This window comes from Solanum tuberosum, unplaced genomic scaffold, assembly GCF_000226075.1.
Source record: "Solanum tuberosum cultivar DM 1-3 516 R44 unplaced genomic scaffold, SolTub_3.0 scf00387, whole genome shotgun sequence".
Classification (NCBI taxonomy): Eukaryota; Viridiplantae; Streptophyta; class Magnoliopsida; order Solanales; family Solanaceae; genus Solanum; species Solanum tuberosum.
The window spans coordinates 76663-97722 of NW_006239312.1; the positions used below are offsets into that span (position 1 = coordinate 76663).

A 21060-nucleotide genomic window follows, 5' to 3' on the forward strand; every position below is an offset into this window, starting at 1 on the left:
TAGAAGAAATATGCACGATTGGGAAGTGAATGATCTGGTAGACCTTTTTGCTAGACTACAACATTGTCACATTAATCTCCAGGCAGCTGATAAGCTCAAATGGGGACACCAGAAAGGAGTTTATACAGTCAAGGAAGGGTATCAACAGTTGTGCTCTAGAAACCCCGTGATAGCTAACTGGCCCTGGAAACTCATTTGGAGGACCAAGCTACCACCTAAGGTAGTTTTTTTTACCTGGATAGCTCTATATGAGGCATGTCTCACCCAAGACAACATAAAGAAAAGAAAAATCCAATTCCCAAACAGATGCTATATGTGCAAAAAAGAGGCTGAAACCCCAGACACCTTCTTCTTCATTGTGAGGTGGCCTCAGAATTATGGAGCATGTTTTTTTGTCTCTCTGGCATCAATTGGACCACACCCCTCACTGTTAAGGATGCGTATGAGAGTTGGAGTCTATGGAAAGTTGACAAAGCCATCAAGAAGATCTGGATTATGATACCTGCTTGTATTTTTTGGTGTATTTGGTTAGAGAGGAACAAGAGATGTTTTGATGGAAAGTCAACTGCTTTAGGCATTTTGAAGACTAGGTGCACTGAAAATTTGTTTAGTTGGACCAACTTGTATCCTGCTGTTAATGCAGAACAACTTCAGGATTTTACTAACTCATTAGCTCTGGCTTAGATAGTTTGTATAGTTAGCCAGAGATTTTTTTGTAAGCTCAAATGCCATACCTTGTAAATTTTGCATCTTCCTGATGTTATTATTAATACCACTTATCTTATCAAAAAAAAAAAGCTGCTAAATGACCAAGCAAGGAGTCTCCTTTTGTTAAGTTAGTCATCTCATGAGCAAAATGGTATACGCTGGTGATTAGAGTGCACCTTGGTTAAGGTTCTCACAGAGGGGGGAGAATGACAGATATTTAAAAGTGATAACAATTAACAAGCATTGGATGCCTTTTTATTTCTTTCCATATCTTGCTGAGGAAGATTATTTAAACAGAACATCTTTACAGAACTTCATTAGATGGTTTGTGTGCAATATTTAATCCTGCTATAATATTTTTTTCCTGATGGTGGTGTATGAGTTAGCTTGTGCGTACCTCGACTATTCTATCGGGTACCTGCTAGTCTCTTACCTCCTACCAACACATGTATCGAAAAGCTCTATCCACCAAGCTTTGGCTAATGGAAGAAATCAATATTTTTGTGTATGCTGTACATTAAACCTTGATCCCCCATAGTTCCGTTCCACATCATTGACCACTAGATCAACATGGTTTTCACTCCGCTTCATTGACAACTGACAATATCTCATCCTACTATGAAAAGACCAAACGTGGTCTCATCTGTGACTAAACAAATGGTTTGGTCTGGCTTTTTACACAGATGAATCCAGCAGAAGCAGAAGAATTTTGCAAGACATTTCGACAAGTTTACAGGAAACTTGTAAGTACACTAACTCAAGCAAAAAATTTCCTGCTTTCTCCGTGTTTGGGTTTGGTAAAAGTGTGTGTTTCTAAAAACTTGTGCTGTAACTTGACGCTGGAAAACTTTACGACTTTCAGGTGGATGAAGAACTGAGTTTGGAAGCTGCTCGGAGCTTGCTGAGCTCATGAAGATTTTTTCTCCAAACTGTTGTTACTTTTAATCACTTGATGTTAAAAATACAGCTATTTGTGTAATATATTGATGTATTACTACATACATTGAGTTATATCATTTTGTTTTTCTTAGTGAAATGATGTTACTCTGTAAAAAACTTAAAAACTTTGTTTTATCTAATGACTAAAGAAGGGTGAATCCAACAAGCACAGATGTCATGCATGACATTAAAAATACTTCAGAAGTATCACTGCATAGCACATGTTCATTGTTCATTTTGTGTTACTATATACATAATTAGTGTATATTTTGATCATATTTGTAAATAAGTTTGGTTGCACTGTACATATAGATAAGTTTTCCTTAAATAAATATGAGAATGAATAGGTTATTATCATCCTAAATACTACAAGGAAAGGAGTGGAACAAAGGGTCATTCAGCTACCAACAAGGGTTACGGTAGAGTGGTAAGTAGTCCTTCATCTTTAACCAAGCGGTCTCGGGTTCGAGTTCCCTTGGATACGGAGTCGCCTTTGTTAGGGAGCGCTTTATCCTGAATGTGGGACATTCGGATTTAGTCGAGTTCCAGTATGAGTACCAGACACTAGATGGAAAACCAGGAAGAAAAAAAAAGGAGGGAGGGGGTCATTCAGCTCTTCATTGTGGCAAATGGCAATGTCAGTGCCACAAAATGTTGTTGTATCAGCACCATCTTTTTAAGTGGAGCCTTCTACTATTGGAATATTAGAATTTTAATAATACACACTGACATAAGCCTCCAATCAATCATAGAAATTCCGACTCTTTATGTTTCAATTTATTTATCTTATGTACTTTCATTTCTAGTCTATTTTTGAAAAAGAATTTCTTTTCTTTTTTAGTGTTTTTTTTAATTTTAACTTTTTACTTGGCATGTTGAATATTATAACATTAAATGATATTTTGATATATTAATATATTTTTAATTTAAAATTACAAGATTCAATTTTTTTATTATTATCTTAAATTCTGTATCAAGTCAAAACATATCAAATAAATTGAAATAATGGAAAAATTAGAGTACTTATTAAGAAAAACAAAAGAAATATTCTTAGTTGTCCTAACTTGACTTTGATGGTGAATCTGACCAATTTTAGACAGACAGAATTTGGAAGACTTGTTAAATTGGATACATATGTACTGTCAAATGATAAATACTTAACAATCACATTGACATTTATACTTTATAATAATAAATATGACTTATCAAAGTTAAATGATTTGATTATATATATTTAGCTAAGTGATGACTGATGACTATGTATATTCTAAAAATAAATATTATATATTTATTAATTTAATAAAAATATTTGATGCAAATAAAATTTTACCTTATAAAATATACACATTTAGAATATTTTGATAGTCAAATTCCATAGTAGAAAAAGACAATTTAGGATATGTTTTTCAATCAAAGGTATAATATGATTATATGAGGTTTGATTCAGCTTATAAGCTAGTCAACACTCAAACTAACTTACTATAACAAAAATTAGTCAAATATGATTAGCCAAAAAGATTTTTACTTTGATCAATTTTTTTTTTTTACATTTTTATATCTAAATATTAACTGTTTATTAACTACTAACGATCTACTAACACAAATAAGCTTTAAGCTTTCTACTAATATAATCTTTTTCAAAAAAGAACGGTGTCTCAAAAAATGTAATGTAGACAAGAAAAAAGGAATAAATAAGACAAAAAAAAATTGTTTTTACACCTTAAAAGTATATTTTTTGTTAGTATTAGGGTTATTTTAAAGTTTTCTTTTTAAAATTGAGTTTATAATTATGATAAAATTCGATCATAATTTTAATTAGTCTTTTTTCTCTTGATTATTTCATTTTTATGTTATTATTATTATTATTTTATAGTTCTGAATTTAATTAATTTATTCTTATTAGAAAAAAGTTGTAGATATTTGAAAAGAAAATAAAGAAAAATAATAAATAAAAGATAGGGGAAATTTCACATATAACCATGAGAATAAACTTTAAGGGCCCGTTTGGCCATAGATTTCCCAAATAATATTTGGGGAAAAATTTGGCAAATAGTGTTTGTCTATACAATTTGCCATTATTTGGCAAATATCCCAAATTCCCAAATACTAGTTTTTTCTAGTATTTGGGCCAAATCTCATTATTTGGGATCTTTTGAAAATTGAAATTTTACACCAAACTTTTATCTTTTACAAAAACACCCTCTATAGTAGTTGTTTGCGTTGTATTACATAATTTTTTACGTGAACACCAAAGTAGTGATGAAATATTCAGTGAATATGAAAGTGATGATATGGTTGTTGATGAAAATGATGAACAATCGGCTCAAGGTAACAAAGTCATGTGCTTTGTCTACTTCACGATGTATGAAATGATGCTTGTTGCACTCACTCCAAACTATCACATTGCTCTAGTGGCATGGAAACTACTTGTTATTTGTTGCAACGAAGATCTAATTGACTTGTAATACAAACTTATGGTTAGTTTTGATAGTTTTTAAAACTTATGGGTATAAATCATATTTTTCTAAAAAGTGAAATATATTTCACAAATACTATGGCCAAACACATGGTGAAATTTCACCCAAATTTTCACCCAAATAATATTTGCCAAAAATATTTGGAAATCTATGGCCAAACGCTAGCTTAATTAAACTCCTTAGCTATAGTTTGCATGTTTACAGGCTATAACTACAATTTAAATAACTATGGGCCAGTGTATTTGTATAATTTACAATTATGTGGTATTTTATACAAAATAAAAATTCAATTTAAAAAAAAGATAATGACGGTAATTTTGATTAATTGAGAAAAGGTAAACAATCCCTTAATTCATGGAATAGTATCTCTTTAGACGTTCATACCAAATATGACTTTCCTTCCTTCCGTAAATGTATAAATTGATTTGTATCAATTGATTTTTATTTGTCATTGTATAAATTATTATTGATGCAATTCATTGATTACGGTAGTTTGCATTAAATTAGTGTTTGTATAAATTAACTATTTCTGTCCGTAATTGTATAAATAGATTCTTCAAAGGTAGTTTGTACTGGTATATTTTGTATATGTATAATTTTGTTTTATTTTTGGTGGAATCAGTTTTTGTATATGTATAATTGATTGATGACTGTAGTTTATGTGGAATTAGTGTCGGTATAAATTAGCTATTTACATTTGTGATTGTATAAAATGAGTAGTGACAACTGATTTATATTTGTATATTTTGTATATGTATAATTCACATAATTCTATTTTTTTTGTGGAATTAGTGTTTGTAATGTATAATTGATTGATAACTATTTTTTCTGTGAGATTATGTTTGTATCAATGAGCTATTTTCTTCTGTAATTGTATAAAAGGAGTAGTAACAACTGATTTCTACTTAAATATTTGTATATGTATAATTCATAGCTGATTTGTACTTATTATTTGTCGTAATATCTTTCATAGCTATTTTGGATGTTTCTTCATCCATAATTAAAAATTGTATCTAACTATAAATCTGAAAACCATACGAAATTGCAGGCATATACAAATACAAATCAAAAAAATAAGAATGAAACCGTCTTAAAAAAAAAAACTTAAACCGCTTAAGAGATGCCCTGAAAATCAGAAAGCACGACTTGAGAGAGAAGAATTGAATTTTTCAAATTTTGAAATCGATTTATGTTGAGGAATTTAAGGAGAAAATATGGTTAAGGATTATGAAGAAAGGGAAAGAATCATATGTATATATGAAAGGGACAACATATACGCTTATACTAATAGAAAAAATCGGCAACGTAATTGTAACCAAAATTTAGTGGCAAATGGTATTTAAAATAAACTATAGCTATAATGACTAATTAAGTATTATAAGTATGCTTAACTGCGTAATTTTCCCTAAACGATATTACATAATACCATATGAAAATGTTAGGGATATTGGGTACCAAGATATAAAAACAATAATCCCCAAATAAAAGGATGAGATTATTTTTAATTATCCGATTATTTATATTAAATAACTAAATCAGATATCCATATATATAAAAAATTATATGACTACTAATATAATGTCATACGTCCATGATTTGAATAATAAACCTACAAGAAAAGTAGGGTACAGATAGAGATACTATGAAAAGATAGAATAAAAGATGAAATACAATTATAAAATAATAAATAAAGATAAAATGAGAAAAAAATATTAAGGTAACGACGCGATCACACCAAATTGGTCATTCCATAAAATGAGTCTTTTCATTGTTACCTAACATGAATTTAGACGATACGATACAATAAAATTTAAATAACAACCAAAACAAACATTGTATTTAAACTAACAATACAATACCACGGGTAACAACCACCAAACAAGGTGTAAGTATTAAACTAATTACCAACATGAGTTGTGCAATGGTGGGAGTGCTTCACCCTTAACCAGAGGTCTCGGGTTCGAGCCCTGGGTATGGGGAAAATCCTGTTGGGAGCGTCACCCCCGAATAGGCCCTGCAGAGTGCGATCCAAATTTAGTCGGAGCTCCAAACACCGGGTGGAAAGCCAAAAAAAAAGTATTAAACTAATTAAACATAGATAGTTTAGTTTCTCTTTTTTTTTTTTTTGAAGTATAAAATCTTTTCTTATTGAACATAAAATCACATGTGATGAAATGCACAAGAATCAAGAATCAAGAATCAAGAATGAATATACACCTTGGATGGTTATTGATCTAAGGCTAGTTTTCATTCAAGAGTCGGACAGCTTTAGGACCCATTTGTGAATAATGAGCTGGATCTGACAAATTTGCAGCACATACCATATGCCAAATCAAGAACAACAAGTGTTATTAAAAAAAAAACAAATTTTTAATATATATTTTTTGTGATTTGATGACCCAATAAGGAAAAACTGATATTTTCATATTTCCATGAAAAAAAAAAGAAGAAGAAGGAAAAAAGAGAAAGATAAGTTTTAATCATGGTTTTCTCTAAAGATAATATGACAGGTATTATTTTGGCTCTGCTTTCAAGTGTGTTCATAGGGACAAGTTTTATTATTAAGAAGAAAGGCCTTAGAAGAGCTGCTGTAGTCTCTGGTGTTAGAGCTGGTATGTGGGGTTCTTTAAAGTTTTCATCTTTTCATGTTCTTGTTACTTGTTCTGTTGTATGAATCTGATTTTGAGTTTTCTTGGGCTTGTTTTGTAGGTGTTGGTGGGTATTCATATCTTTTGGAGCCCCTCTGGTGGATTGGAATGATCACAAGTAAGTTTTTCCCTTTTTTTTGGAGCCCCTGTGGGTCTATCGGAAACCACCTCTCTACTTCTCAAGGTAGGGGTAAGGTGTGCGTTCACAGTTCCCTCCGTAGACTCCACTTGTGGGATTGTGCTGGGCATGTTGTTTCTGCTCTCTGCAGTCCTATATCCTTAATTACAGTATTTGTTTATGTATTTAATGTTTGATGAAGTGTTGCTGCTAGAAAGAACTGGTAGAAGTGTATATTTGAATATAGTTTGATATGGGAAGTTAGGTCTAATGGTTGATTAGTGTTTTTCTCTTTTCAATTATGGAGTTATCTGTCAATTCATTCTCTACCCTATTTGTGCTACTGGTTTGTTTCATGAATTTCTCCCAACAGAACTAAGGTGTGGCTTAGGTCTAGTGTTTTCTTTCTTGGTCATTGGCTGATTGTCCATACAATCTTCTTGTTTTATTTTGGCTTTTCATAGTGATAGTTGGAGAGATTGCGAATTTTGTGGCATATGCTTTTGCTCCGGCGGTTCTTGTCACCCCTCTGGGTGCACTGAGTATAATTGTCAGGTGTGTAATCTTGGTAATAGTGTATATCATTGTTTATGATAAGAGTTGAGATTTGCTTCTGGTTGCATAACCAGTTTTATGGCCAAAAACTCTTGTAGTGCTGTATTGGCTCAGATTATTTTGAAGGAAAAGTTGCATCCGCTTGGAGTTTTGGGATGTGTGCTGTGCATTATTGGTTCTGTTGTTATAGTTGTCCATGCACCACAGGAGCATCCTATTTCTTCTGTCAAAGAAATTTGGTATATGGCAACTCAGAAAGGTGAGATGTTCACATCATGAGTTCATGACCAAATCCTCTAGTTCCTTTGGGACCATCTACACTTTCTAACTTCATTTCCTTTTCTATTCCAGCATTTTTGCTCTACATGGGATCGGTGATTGTCTTGGTTTTCATTCTTGTCTTCTACTTTGCTCCTCAATGTGGACACTCAAATGTCCTTGTTTTCACTGGAATCTGCTCATTGATGGGTTCTCTCTCGGTAAAACTTTGAATCGAATTTTCTTGCCTTGTGGTCTATCATTAAATGCTTTACTTCCAAAAATCTTATGTTTGTTAGTCAATAACCAAAAACTCTGTAATTGTTTGCATAGATGCATTAGAATTTATGTCCCTCTTATGTTTATTGTGCAGGTTATGAGTGTTAAAGCCCTTGGTACTTCACTGAAGTTAACTGTTGAGGGAAAGAACCAGCTGATCTATCCGGAAACTTGGGCTTTTATGTTTATTGTGGCAGTTTGTGTCGTTACACAAATGAACTATCTCAATAAGGCGAGTAGCTGCTATTCTAACTGTTTTTGTAATGGAACACATTTTGTCTACAAACTTACTCTTTAAATTTAACTGTTTATTCATCCTTCAAGATTCTAAAAGTGCCCTAAAAATTTTCCGATAATTGGTGGTTGAATGGAGCTGTCCAGCGAAAGTGGAAGCCAAGAAGGTTGCTTTTATATGGAGTTAGTGTAGAGCAAAGATGAGAAAAGAGGAAAGGAGAGATATAAGGTGATGAAGAAGGAAGCGAAGTTAGCGATTACAACAGCTAAAATGACAGATTTTGTATGCTTGTATAAAGAACTATTGGATAATGGCTGGGATAAGAAGTTGTATCGGCTTGTCAAGGCGAGAGAGAGAAGGACTTGAGATCTGGACCAAGTGAAGTGCGTTAAAGATGAAGAAGACAAAGTATTGGTGGAAGATGCACACAATAGACAGAAATGGCAGGCATACTTCCTTAAACTTTTGAATGAAGAGGTGGACATGAATATTATGTTGGGTGATTTAGAATACTCTGAAAGTCATCGATATTTTGGGTATTGTAGGGGTATAGAGTTTGAGGAGGTTATTTGTAAGATGAGTAGACAGAGGGTGACCAGACCCTGCGAGATTCTGGTGAAATTTTGGAATAGCAATGTCAAAACAGGAATGGAGCGACTAACTGGGTTGTTTAACATTATTTTTAGGACGTAAAAAATGCTTGGAGAATAGAGGTCAAGTACAATGATCCCATTGTACAAGAATAAGGGTGATATTTAGAATTGCAACAATTGTAGAGGTATCAAGCTATTAGCTATACTATGAAAGTTTGGGAGAGGGTGAATATGAGGGCGAGGAAGGGTGTACTCATTACCGAGAACCAATTTGGATTCATGTCGGAGCGTTCAACCACATAAGTCATTCATCTCGTAAGGAGATCGGTGGATCAGAGAGGAAGAGGGACCTTTTTTTTTTGGTTTCCCACCCGGTGTCCGGAGCCCACATTGGAGCTCCGACTAAATCCGGAAGGGTGTACTCATTACCGAGAACCAATTTGGATTCATGTCGGAGCGTTCAACCACATAAGTCATTCATCTCTTAAGGAGATCGGTGGATCAAAGAGGAAGAGAGACTTACATATGGTGTTTATTGACCTAGAAAGAGCATATGACAAAGTCCTTAGGGGGTTTTATGGAGATGTTTGGAGGTTAGAGGTGTTCCCCTAGCTTATATTAGGGCGATTAAGGACATGTACGGTGGAGCTAACACTCAGGTGAGGACACACGGAGGAGACTGGGAGCACTTCCAAGTCGTGATAGGGTTGCACCAGGAATCATCTCTTAGCCCATTTTTATTTCCTTGGTGATGGATGAACCGAACATATCCAAACAGAGAGGCCATAGTGTGTGTTGTTTGTAAAGGACATAATATTGATTGACCGAACACAGGTAGAGTTAATGATAGGCTGGAGGTTTGGAGACAAACTCTAGAGTCTAAAGAATTCACGTTGAGTAGAACTACAACATAGTACTTGGACTGTTGGAGTGCAAGTTCAATAATGTAACTCACGAGGCAGATGTGAATGTGAGGACTGATACACAAGTCATCTCCAAGAGAAGAAGTTTCAAGTATCTTACGTCTATATTCAAGTATGAGGAGATTGACGATGATGTTACACATCGCATTGGAGCAGTGTGGTTGAAATTGAGGCTTGCATCCAGTGTCTTGTGTGATAAGAATGTGTCACCAAGACTTAAAGGTAGTTTTATAAATTGGTTTGTATTAGGAGGGTTGGCCGATCAAGAATCACATGTTCTTGTAGATGAAACTAACAAAAATGAGGATGTTGAGATGAATGTGTAGTCATACTAGGAGAGATAGGATTAGGAATGAAGATATACGGGACAAGGTGGAGTGGCCTCTGTGGTGGACAAGATTAGGGAAGCAAGATTGAGATGGTTCGAATTGTGAAGAGGAGATGTACAAATGTCCCAGTGAGGAGGTGCGAGAAGTTGGCTAGAGTGGGGGAAACACTCTATACAAGAAGTATATCAAAAAGTATTTTACCTACTAGAAAATGTGATTATCTAGAAAAAAGCGTTCAGCTATACTAACAGGAACCTCATGGGTACTCCAAAAGTAAATAAAAAAACAGAAGGCACACTGCTCTAATCTGTACAAAGTTGTATTCTGCGCTGTCAAAAGCTCACGTTTATTGTGTTGTTATTTATCGGTAGACTATTTACTGCATCAGAGAAGTACAAAGGAAGTGAGGAACTCTAATTTCCTATGTAGCAAGTCATGAGAGATAAGCTTTCTCAAGAAGTTTGTGCTTTCCAATTATTGCTAATGATGAATAGAAACAAATATTACTATTATTTTGACCAGAAAAGATCACGTGTTTGAGCTTTTTCTTCTTCCTTACTTCCAGATACCATCATTGAACATAGAACTTCCCTCAAAAAATGCCAAAACCATTTCATGCAACTGAATTTTTTTAATGTAAGGTGCAATTGATGAGTTGATTTTTATCAAAATGAAACCATTTATCATGATAGTAATTTATATGTCTCTGTTGATAATCCTAATTCTGTCCTTGTAGTTGTAGTATACTGAATGATATCGACAAAGTACATTAATAATGAAGAAGTGACAGAAGAATTGCACGAAGGTTGACAAATCGATGCCATATATCTCTTGAGGAAACAGATTCAAGATGAAGACTCTAAAAGGCCTAGTTTTGTTCTGCATATATTGCAGCAGTTTAAAACTTTAAGATGAGTTACTTAATTGCTTGGGGGGTAGTCCATGTTTGTGGAAGTGTCAAGTCTTTAGTTTATTAGTAGCTTTAGCTTTAAAGGGTGTCTTTGATTTCTTAATAGATTTAACTTTAAAGTGTATCTGAAATGTTAATTTCAAAATTATATTGCTGACTGGAATATTTTAAATTTCCTATATATGTCTTAGATTGTGGATAACATTGGTAATCTAATAATTTTTGCAAGTTTTTAGCAGGTCATATTAGATATTTTTCTTTTTCCTTCTTTTGACTGACTGATTGAAGAGTTTCAAATTAGCTGCTAGATGCTATTGATTTTATGAACGCTTTTTCTTATTACAGAAGTCATATTATATGTTTTCTTTCTTTGTTAATCTTGAGAAGCTGCTTCACCTTTCATACATACTCTAATTCTTGTTCATCGATTTCTTCAGTGTCCTTCTATTTTGTAGTGTGTAGTGCAGCTTGATCTTGTTGAGTTCCAAGAAGACTTTGTGCTTGTTTGGGTAGTTTATGCAGCCTTTTTCTTGAAAATGTAGTAGTTATTCTTGAATTTCTTTCCTTTGGGGTATCAATCTTAAATGGTGTGATACCATCGTCCTTTATTAATCCTGATTCCTGGTTTCTAGTAATGTGATGCATAGAGCAGACTGTTTTGCCTTTACCTTCGTCGAGCAATATTTAGCTGATATCATGAAAAAGCTGATCAATCATCTCTCTGCTTTAACACCTTTTATTTTTTGCTTTCCATGTTTCAGGCCCTTGATACCTTCAATACTGCTGTTGTCTCTCCTATATACTATGTTATGTTCACAACACTAACAATCGTTGCCAGTGTCATCATGTTTAAGGTGTAGTATCTACCTTTTTCCTTCACTTTTGAGCTTGTTTCTAGAGAATGATGAATACATTAGAGTTCATCCGCTCCTTGGGAATTTATCCCAAACTTTACGCCTTAGAATGCCATGTACATTTACACAATTGCATGACTTGGAAATACCACATTATGTGGAACAGGAAAACATTGATTATTTGTCCAAAACTTTGAAGCCATGCTTATCGATCTATTTATACTACATTATGTAGGACTGGGATGGACAAAACATTGGGAGCATTACATCAGAAATATGCGGTTTCATCGTTGTGCTCTCTGGAACCATCTTGTTGCATGTAACGAAAGATGTGGAAAGAAGTTCATCTTTCAGAGGTGCACTTTTCATCATCCCAATGTTTATAAAAACCTGATGTTCTTTTCTCTCTATCCTTAAAATTACTACCAAAAAATTGCAGGTAATTACACACCTACATCCCCTTCGTTATCAACACGACTATGTAATTCAAACGGGGAATCACATAAGCATGAAGAAGAAGATGAATCGTATTCTGAGGAAGCCGATTCTAGAAGACAGGATCTCCAGGTTTAACATGATTGCTTTAGAGAAGACCAAGACTCTTTTCTTATTATGTTCCACAAGGAACCATGATTCGCGGTTAGAAATGTGAAGCAGAGAAACAATAATCCATCTGAAACATTCGAAGCTGCTGCAAGCCTGCAACGCCTCAGTTTCGTTTTCTATTGCATCAGATTTTTAGCAGCAAGGTAAGGACTCTACAGGATGTTAAAGAAAGAGTTGGTGGAAGATCATCAAAAGTTGTCGCGGACTGAAGCTATACTGTTTGTTTATAGTTATAGGAGTTCCAATTATTGGTTTATTGTACATTATTAAGATCTATAGAAGCAAAGTTGAATGATGAGAGCTTAAATAGGAGCTCTCTGTGATTAGAAGTGATATAATTCGTTATAGTTTTCTTCTTTTCTCTGTCCCTATTGTATAGCAATATTTGATGTATTGGGTAGAATCTTTGTTTATGTTTCATTCTTTAGTGAACTTGAGATCACAAAGATGTTTGATCGACTCCCAATAACACCACTTTTTTTTTTTTTAATCTCAGGTGTTTTTTCACTTACTTCCGTATAATTTACATGAGAATTCTTTGCATTGTCCGTGTATATAAGTTCAACCATGGTGTGATTGGATGCGTTTACTTTTTCACAAAAGCCACTTGAACCTCCAATCCTTTCCCATTTAAATTCTAAGTTAATTGAGTGGAATAATTTTTCATCTTTTTAATTTCATCACTTGATGTTTATTTTTAAGAAATATAATAATCTAAATTGACGAATCTACAATATCACACAAACTCTTACAATGATTCTCTTTTAAAAAAGGATTTCATGTTTTTCTCCCTTCAATTATTTGATTTGGTGTAGCTAACCATAAAATATCTAATTTAATTTATTTTATAAATCTTGTGAAACTCACAAAGAAAATTAATTTTAAAAAAATAAAACGACTCTGCTGGGGATCGAACCCAGAATCTCTGGTTTCGTAGACCAGCGCCTTATCCATTGGGCCACAGAGTCTTATATGTTAGCTACTTTCATTAAATAGCAATTAATCAAATTACGAGCCTTTCAATTTATTTATTTTTACCCTAATGGATGTAATTCGCTCTTTGTCATTTTTAGTAAATCATAAAAACACTTGATTTATAAATGGATAGAATAGCAACCACCATAAACAACAACAATAAACATTTTCATCTTTTTTCCCCCTCTCGACTTGTATCTCCATCTCCATCTAAACAACAATTTACTTTCAACAAACCACTAAAACTAGCATAATGTATGGTTTAAAGAATTTTTCCTAAGTTATCGAGGTAAAACAGAAGAGAATCGCCGAACGCATGTGAAATAGACTTATGAAGGATTGATGCTTCTGGATGAAAATAGAGGCAGACTGTTATAGAGAGAGAATATATAGAGTTGATCTTTGATTTGAAGGAAGCTTATCATTGCATAAAAGCCAAGATATCTAATACTACTTACTACACATTGTTTCGATAACAGATTAAGAAAAATCATAGTCTTGGTATAAATTCTAGTTCTAGTATATATGTCATGTTGAACTTGTAATTGCCTTACAAATAATCCCACCCGTTCTAGCCCTTGCTATTAACGCATGATTAACGAGTAGACAATATGTGTAATTTTGTCTACAATCTTTACAATTAACTCTTATCAACTTGGAACCCATGGTGTCTACATTTTGAGTTGGCAATTGTATGCAGATGGTATGTCCAAGTCAGTTATGATTTATGAACAAAGTTAAAGAGTTTGGTGAAACCTTGACGACTTCAAAACACAAACAAGCCAGTATATCATACGGGTAAAGGAACCAACTTATCGAAAAGAAACAACAACATGGATCCTCCTTTCTGCTACGATTAACAACATCAACAGTCACTGTTTTTTTTATCACACAGAAACTAGACAATCAAGTCAAGCAAAGCCAGCCTACATCCTTTTGCTTCAGTTGCAGTATGTCAGTGTTTCAACAAATAAAGACAAGTATCAAAACTAAGTACTGGCGAATTGGAGTTGATAGCCTCAGATGTATACATGGACCAGAGGACGAGGTATCATATGCATGTTAGTGATTTTACTGATGGATCATTTCTTGCGGGACAAAGCTGCTACAAGTCCACCAGCCAGGAGTCCAACAGCAGTAACGGCAGTAGCAGTAATGCCAATGCCAATTACTCCATCTGCTTGGACAATGAACATATATAGTTCATAACTTCATTCTTTGACTGGAAATGGAATCTGATAAATAACTGAAGATAAAGATTCGGCTTAATACCTTTAGTAATTTTATCTTCAATAGTTTTCCTGAGGGTCAAGGCCTGTCTCCACTCCGGTTCAATCTATAGATTCAAACAGCTACTAGTTAAGGCAGAATGATTAAGAACAGACTTGGAAAGAACTTGAAAAGTACTCAGCCAAGTCAATGAAATAGTAAAACTTCAGAGTTGCATGACACAACGAAGTTTGAGTATGCAATTTCTGGATTTCATAAATCAAGCTGCAGAAAGATAAATTGTCCAAGATAAAGTAGGGGAACAAACTTCATAGCACAGAGATAAATATCTCAGATTTTAATGTCAAAGTGAAGAGGTGAATAAAATATACTAGCAAAGATTGAATTACAAATATCAAACCTCCAAACAGCGCTCAACAAGCTGCCTGCTTCTTGCATAGTCCCCACTTCTGTAGTAGCCAACCGCCAGAAGATAAATCTTTTCCCTCATTTGCAGGGGACTGTTACTGCCACCCAGAGAAGCTACAAATGACAAAATAAGTTGGAGCTCTTGCTAAGGAAGGAAACTAGCATAAGAAGAGTGAAAACAGTAAATTGCAAAGCAAAAGGCAAAGGGAGAGGAGTCAAAAGGTAAAATGCATAAGAGCTAGGGAAAGGACAAACATATAAGTGAAAGTGTTTATCAAAGTTTTCGTGAAACTCAACAATCCCCAAGCACAGGGTATGGAAAAGGATGAATGGATTCCAAAAAAAAAAGGATTCCAATGATCTCACCTTCAAGCATTGCTATTCCACGTTGTACATCTTCTGGACGTCTTGAGTGAACAAGAGCCCATGATAGACGCATGATGCATTCCTTTTTCAGTTCATCAGAGGAACCTTTTCCCACCTCAGCAACTTCACGTTCACAACCCTGTACATAGATTGCCCTTGTGAGAGACTCAGATACCATCAGGTACAGCTAGTAAATGCACATGGATCCGCAAATCTATTACAAATTACACATTATTCTCTTGAACAACAGCAGACTCTTTCAGCAAGATAATCAGAGAGAGCTTTACAAACGTCTCAAGGAAACGTTAACCAAAACCAAACAACAGTTGACACCAATTCTGCTATCCTTCAACCATCACTCTCCCTTTTGTCTGTGTCGTAATTATCAACACCATGACCCCCTATAGATGGATGGCACAGCCAGAACGACTTTTGCTTTGAACAAAGAAAGATGATTCAAGAAATCACCCACTGATGCAACAGGGAGCCAAGTGAACAGACACCTCTACAACAACATACTTAGTGTAATCTCACAAGTGGGGTCTAGGGAGGGTAGAATGTACGCATCTAAGCTTTTTATTTCTATTGTCGTAAGTGGAATGGTTTGTGGGCAAAATGGACTACAGATATGTTTTAAATGCCTCTTGTTCGTGTTCAGAAATCGCGTGATAGTTACGTCTGAACTCTAAATAGTCATTAAAATTGGAACAGTCCTCCAACAAAGTAAAGCAACACTGATAAACCTTCTACAAATAGTTTACAGTAAAGTTGGGGCCACTACTCACTTTAGCCCTAATTCCTAGAAGCTTTCCGTCTCTCGGGTGGTTGTGTTTCTAACATTAATCTCTTTCTTGATTAAAGCTACTGACTTCTGTTACTTATAGGATTGAGATCACAGGTAGTGCAAGTCAAAAGCCAAAAACATATATACCTTTCTTGATTAAAGTTTGTTTTCCATCCAATATGCAAGACCTTGAAAACCATCTACTGAAAGTAAAAACACGAAGAAAAAAAAACAGAAAACAAAAAAAGAAAAGAAAGGGAAATAACTTGCTATGGCCAACTAATTTACAATTACGGTATAAAAATTCTGCAGACTATTCATGTATATAAATCAAATCCATTGCAAATATATTCATATTGCTCAAGAAACAACAAAAGAGCAAAGTTAATTTTGAGCTCTTATTTTGGATTAATTTGAAAATGCTTCTTCCAAAATCTCCTCCTTATCCAAATTTCTACATCCAAACCAGCCCTAACCATTTTTACCCCCAAACCAAGCCAGCCAGCTATGGTAATCCTTCAGCATGCACTGAAACGAGTTTAGTCCATCATTTGCCACAAAACCCTTCTGGGTTAGCTCTTTTTTTCCACTCTCAACTTCAAAGCAAAGATAAACACCAACTATACCAAATTACAAACAAACAAACAGAGATATTAAATGAAATAGCAAATTCACTGAAAACCCCACACAGGCAGTTCTTCGTCTATATCCAATCAGCTACAGTTGCCGAAATCAAATTGCTAACTAGTGTACTTACAGTGACAATATCGGAATCGCACCAAGGAATCTGATCTCCTCCGGTGAAAAAATTTCCGACCGACTCGAAGAAATTTCCGATCTTAGCATCCATTGATTTCTCTGTAAAGTGTACGTTGTGCTGCTGGTATTGTACGCAACAAGAGGTGCTATGTGGGGGGTTAAGAACGAAATCATAAATATATATATATATATATATATATAAAAGAAAATTGCGTCATCACAAATCAGGATTCCTTTTAATTTATTTATTTTCAAAATTAGTCTTCCCTTTTATGAAGAGTTGCGACTTATGAAAAATTGTGACTTTTATGAAAAGTTGCTACTTTTACGAAGAGTTGCGACTTTTATGAAGAGTTGCGACTTATGAAAAATTGTGACTTTTATGAAAAGTTATGACTTTTTCAAAGAGTTGTGTCCTTTCCGAGAAGGCGCAATAAACATTTATTCACACTATCCTTTGTTGTCTATAATAGAGGGATTTCCTCTCATTTTAAAACAACGAAAATACTGAACTTTTTCTTCTTCTGCACAATTAAATATTCATGTACTTTGCTCCTGTTGAGTGGCTCACGGACACCATTGTTTTTGTATCAATACACTGGTGAATAGAATCGTTCTATCCTGAGAGGATCTATTCCTTTAAACCTCGGGTACTAGAGGGGAATAATTTTCTTAAGGGGACAATGTGCATTCAGTGGATTCGATTTTTTCCTTTCTATTTAATTGTTATAGATCCTAGTATTTTTTTACGATCAGTAGTTTATGCTTATGTTATTAATTGTTATTTTTGAGTACATGTTTTAAACTTTGTTGTTTATGTTTATGCTTTTGATCATTATGTTGAAGTAAAGATATGTTAATCAAGAGTTTGATGTAATCATTAGACTATTGGTGTCATGTAGATTAGAATTCTTAAACTTGTAAAATAAATGACTTTGATCGTTATAGAGTTTTCAGTGGCTAAAAGATCAGTGGGATGTCCAAGAAGGGACTTTTGAGTGTTCAAAAGTTATGGTGGTTCCACACTACCTTGGAGTTTTAGTTATTCAACTTTCTATCTTATCGAGGCATTCAATCGATTAGTGACATCCAAAAAATAAAGAAATTTTGAGGGATGGTAAGTATTGTACTCAACCTTAATCAAAATTTTGGGGTTCAAATGTTGGATTGAAGTCAATGAATTACCCCTCAAAGTAGGATGAATCCATATTAATCAAATATTAAAGAAATAATTATCTCCTTATAAACATTAGTTTAAAAGTCGCAAAAAAATAAAGTTTTAATCATATTGATCAAAACATAAACAACAAAATATGTTTTTTGGCTATCAAAGTAGTGTCATCGACTGCGAATGATTTTGAATAAGGGACTTGCCAAGACATCATTTAATCCAAATTATTTGAGCGACATACGTTATTTCATTGAACTCCAAGAGACGTGTTTATAAATTTTAATTAATTGATCAAGTACACAAATAATTATATAAGATGTATAATATTTAGATTATGTATGGATGCCTTGAATAGGAGAAAAACTCTCGCAATTGATGAATAAAATGTTTGCACCACTTTTTGTAAATACAAATATAGACAATGAAACAATTACATATCTTTTCTAAAGACTTTGATGATGAATAACTACAGTAAAATCTTTTTGGTTTTAAGATTAAAAAAATATTTCATTTCATCTTTGGATAAAATTCTTGACAATTTATCGTAGAGTTGTACCCACTGATAAACACTTATATCATCAAATGTTCAGAGGTAGATTATTGACGTAGTTCACAACCGCGCGAAGCGCGGACAATTTACCTAGTGTAATATATTAAGCAAAATACAAACTTTAGGGGATGTTTGGTATAATTCAAAAACACATTTAATTTTTTTTTTTATATAGTTTTATATCTAAACTATCCCTTATTAGTTTAAAAAATACGCCTCTCTCTTTTATTTAATTTTTTTCTAATCACAATACACTATATGGACAAAACATTCTATCTTGATTAGAGCTGTCAAAATGGGCTTAGCCCATGGGGCCGACCCAATCCAACCCAACCTGTTATTGGGGTAGGTCGGAATAGGATTTTTCAAGCTCATTTGAAACTACGACTTATAAGCCCTTGGCCCTTGAGGCCTGATCGGTCGGGCTGGGGTCGATCCATGGGCCAAAACTATTTATTTAAAGGTAACTAACAACAATCTTATTAGTGTATGAGCTAATTACTTAAATGTTGCACACATGCATAATTTCAATAAATCATAGTTCATAAGTTTCATCATATGTTCATAGTAAAAAATCATGGATCATGCATGGGTTCATATGAATTCAAATAAAAAACATTTAACTACTTCAATTTATGCATAAAAAGATAGAAAACAATCAATTGGATCATAATTGAAAAGAACTCATAAAGATTGAATAAAACCCTAACTTTGAATTAAGAATTCTAACTTGTAAAACTTGAATAATTCAGGAACCCTATGGAGGAAAGGACTCAGTAGGTGAATACTAGCATACCTTAGTGATCAATTCTGAAAGGCTATGGTGAGTTGAAGATCTTGATGTTAAATCCTAGCTTCTTCTTCCTTAGCCTAAGAGAGAATTTTGGGGAAGAACTTGGACGGAAATTTTAGAATTATGAGAATGATTTAGAATGGGTAGTGTTTGGACTTAATTCTCTTATAAAGGTCTTGAAATAGGAGTTAAAACGATATAACTTAGGTATCAACAAATAGGTGAAAGACCAAAATGACTGCAACTTAAAAGCTGATGGAGTTCCTTTAAAGGAAGGCTACATAGATCTTCTAGGTCTCCACGTTCTGTGAAACGCTCCACCATCCGTAATGCCATCTGTGAAACTTTGATTGTTTGACAGGGCTTTACTAAAACAGGCATAACATTTTACTCCAAACTCGAAATGGAGAAAAGTTTGTAGCCTTAGAAATAGGACTCATAGACCATTAATATGATAGTTCATAGGCCACCTAATTCGTTATATGCTGAGAGATATAGTCATTTGAAGTTGAACCAAGTAAAATCTCATATTGAAACTAAGTCGGTAAGAAATCTTTCAACTCAACTTTGTGCAAGGGGATCATAGTGACCTTAATTCATATTCAAAATTATTCCCACACTAAATAATTGACATTAATACCTAAGATAAATTAAGAATCACTCAGTATCACCTTATTCACGAATGAAGAATGGCTCGAGTCTTAACTTTGGAATATTTGGGGTGGTACATAATTCTTGCTAAGGGAACCTTAATTCGAGAGAATGTTGTTGGATTGAGCTTCTTAAGGAAAATTACCTCTATATTCTCTATTATTCGGGAAAGGCGAATGTAGTAGCAGACACCTTGAGCCAGAAGGTAGTAAGTATGGATAGTCTAGCATTCCTTTCTACTATTGTGAAGCCTTTGGCTTTGGACATTCATTCCTTATCTAAGCAGGTGATTCAATTGGATATTTCAGATTATAGGTGTGTCTTAGCCTATGTGGGAATTCATTCATCCTTGCTTGATCGGATCTGTGGTCATCAATTTGAGGATGAGACTTGAGTTGTGCTTTGAGATCGGGTGTTAGCGGGTGATGTCAGTTAGCCTAGCTTAGATTCAAAATGGGTTTTGAGGTTTGGTGGTCATATTTATGTTTTGGGAGTTGGGGGTTTGATTCCTTGGAAATGTATCCCCAATCTGAAACCTAGCTCAAAACCGCTTCGGAGCATGACCGTGGCTATCATTTTGTAAACAGAAGGCATATTGTCACGACCCGATTTCTCGAGTCATGATGGCACCTACTATACCCTACCAGTAGGTAAGCCAACCCGTAACCCAGAACATCAAACAATGAGCGAAAGGGCAGAAACTAGTGAAAATAATAATCTAAACAAGGATAACAAGGCGGAAGCAACCCAAAATAAATATATACAGAAATCCCTCCCAGAACCTGGAAGTCACTAGTATAGAGTTATTTATTAAAGAGTACAAGTCCCAAAAGTGGACCACAACAGAGCGTGTCTCAAAGGCAACAAGACTAGCTAAAACAAAAGAAGGAGACAGAACAAACCCCAAAACGCCAAGTGCTCGCCCTCGTCTCCGAATCACA

At 34.2% G+C, this 21060-nt stretch overlaps 3 protein-coding genes and 1 non-coding gene across 5 annotated transcripts in view; 2 read left to right on the forward strand and 2 right to left on the reverse strand.

Moving 5' to 3' along the window:
- LOC102604686 (uncharacterized) overlaps positions 1-1807 on the forward strand; it is an 8251-nt gene extending 6444 nt beyond the window's left edge. Inside the window, exons 5-6 of one of the 2 annotated variants that reach the window (XM_006362246.2) lie at positions 1392-1451; positions 1571-1807. In XM_006362246.2, coding sequence (XP_006362308.1) covers positions 1392-1451; positions 1571-1621 — 111 coding nt within the window. In that variant the 3' untranslated portion in view covers positions 1622-1807. The remainder of the gene's footprint in view (positions 1-1391; positions 1452-1570) is intronic. The other variant, XM_006362247.2, reaches the window with a different exon arrangement.
- Positions 1808-6497: 4690 nt separating this feature from the next.
- LOC102605258 (probable magnesium transporter NIPA6) lies at positions 6498-12918 on the forward strand. The gene is made up of 9 exons (XM_006362248.2): positions 6498-6736; positions 6834-6890; positions 7355-7445; positions 7544-7704; positions 7797-7924; positions 8077-8214; positions 11734-11826; positions 12062-12182; positions 12266-12918. The coding sequence occupies exons 1-9, from the start codon at positions 6607-6609 to the stop codon at positions 12397-12399; spliced, it is 1053 nt and encodes a 350-aa protein (XP_006362310.1). The 5' UTR covers positions 6498-6606; the 3' UTR covers positions 12400-12918.
- A 409-nt stretch (positions 12919-13327) lies between these two features.
- TRNAR-ACG (transfer RNA arginine (anticodon ACG)) lies at positions 13328-13400 on the reverse strand. The gene has a single exon. It is a non-coding gene; the product is annotated as a tRNA-Arg (tRNA).
- A 772-nt stretch (positions 13401-14172) lies between these two features.
- On the reverse strand, positions 14173-17114 carry LOC102605591 (mitochondrial fission 1 protein A). The gene is made up of 5 exons (XM_006362249.2): positions 16953-17114; positions 15412-15550; positions 15038-15159; positions 14680-14743; positions 14173-14584 (listed from the first exon to the last, which is right to left on the reverse strand). The coding sequence occupies exons 1-5, from the start codon at positions 17043-17045 to the stop codon at positions 14490-14492; spliced, it is 513 nt and encodes a 170-aa protein (XP_006362311.1). The 5' UTR covers positions 17046-17114; the 3' UTR covers positions 14173-14489.
- Positions 17115-21060: the final 3946 nt, after the last annotated feature.

Bases quoted from the DNA above. Each gene is read 5' to 3' on its own strand.
- LOC102605258 (XM_006362248.2), top strand. From the start codon at position 6,607: ATGGTTTTCTCTAAAGATAATATGACAGGTATTATTTTGGCTCTGCTT. The intron at 6,737-6,833 runs GTATGTGGGGTT...CTTGTTTTGTAG, and splicing joins AGTCTCTGGTGTTAGAGCTG to GTGTTGGTGGGTATTCATAT. The intron at 7,705-7,796 runs GTGAGATGTTCA...TTTCTATTCCAG, and splicing joins GTATATGGCAACTCAGAAAG to CATTTTTGCTCTACATGGGA.
- LOC102605591 (XM_006362249.2), bottom strand. From the start codon at position 17,045: ATGGATGCTAAGATCGGAAATTTCTTCGAGTCGGTCGGAAATTTTTTC. The intron at 15,551-16,952 runs GTAAGTACACTA...ATCTATGTACAG, and splicing joins GCGATTCCGATATTGTCACT to GGTTGTGAACGTGAAGTTGC. The intron at 15,160-15,411 runs GTGAGATCATTG...TGTCATTTGTAG, and splicing joins TGGAATAGCAATGCTTGAAG to CTTCTCTGGGTGGCAGTAAC.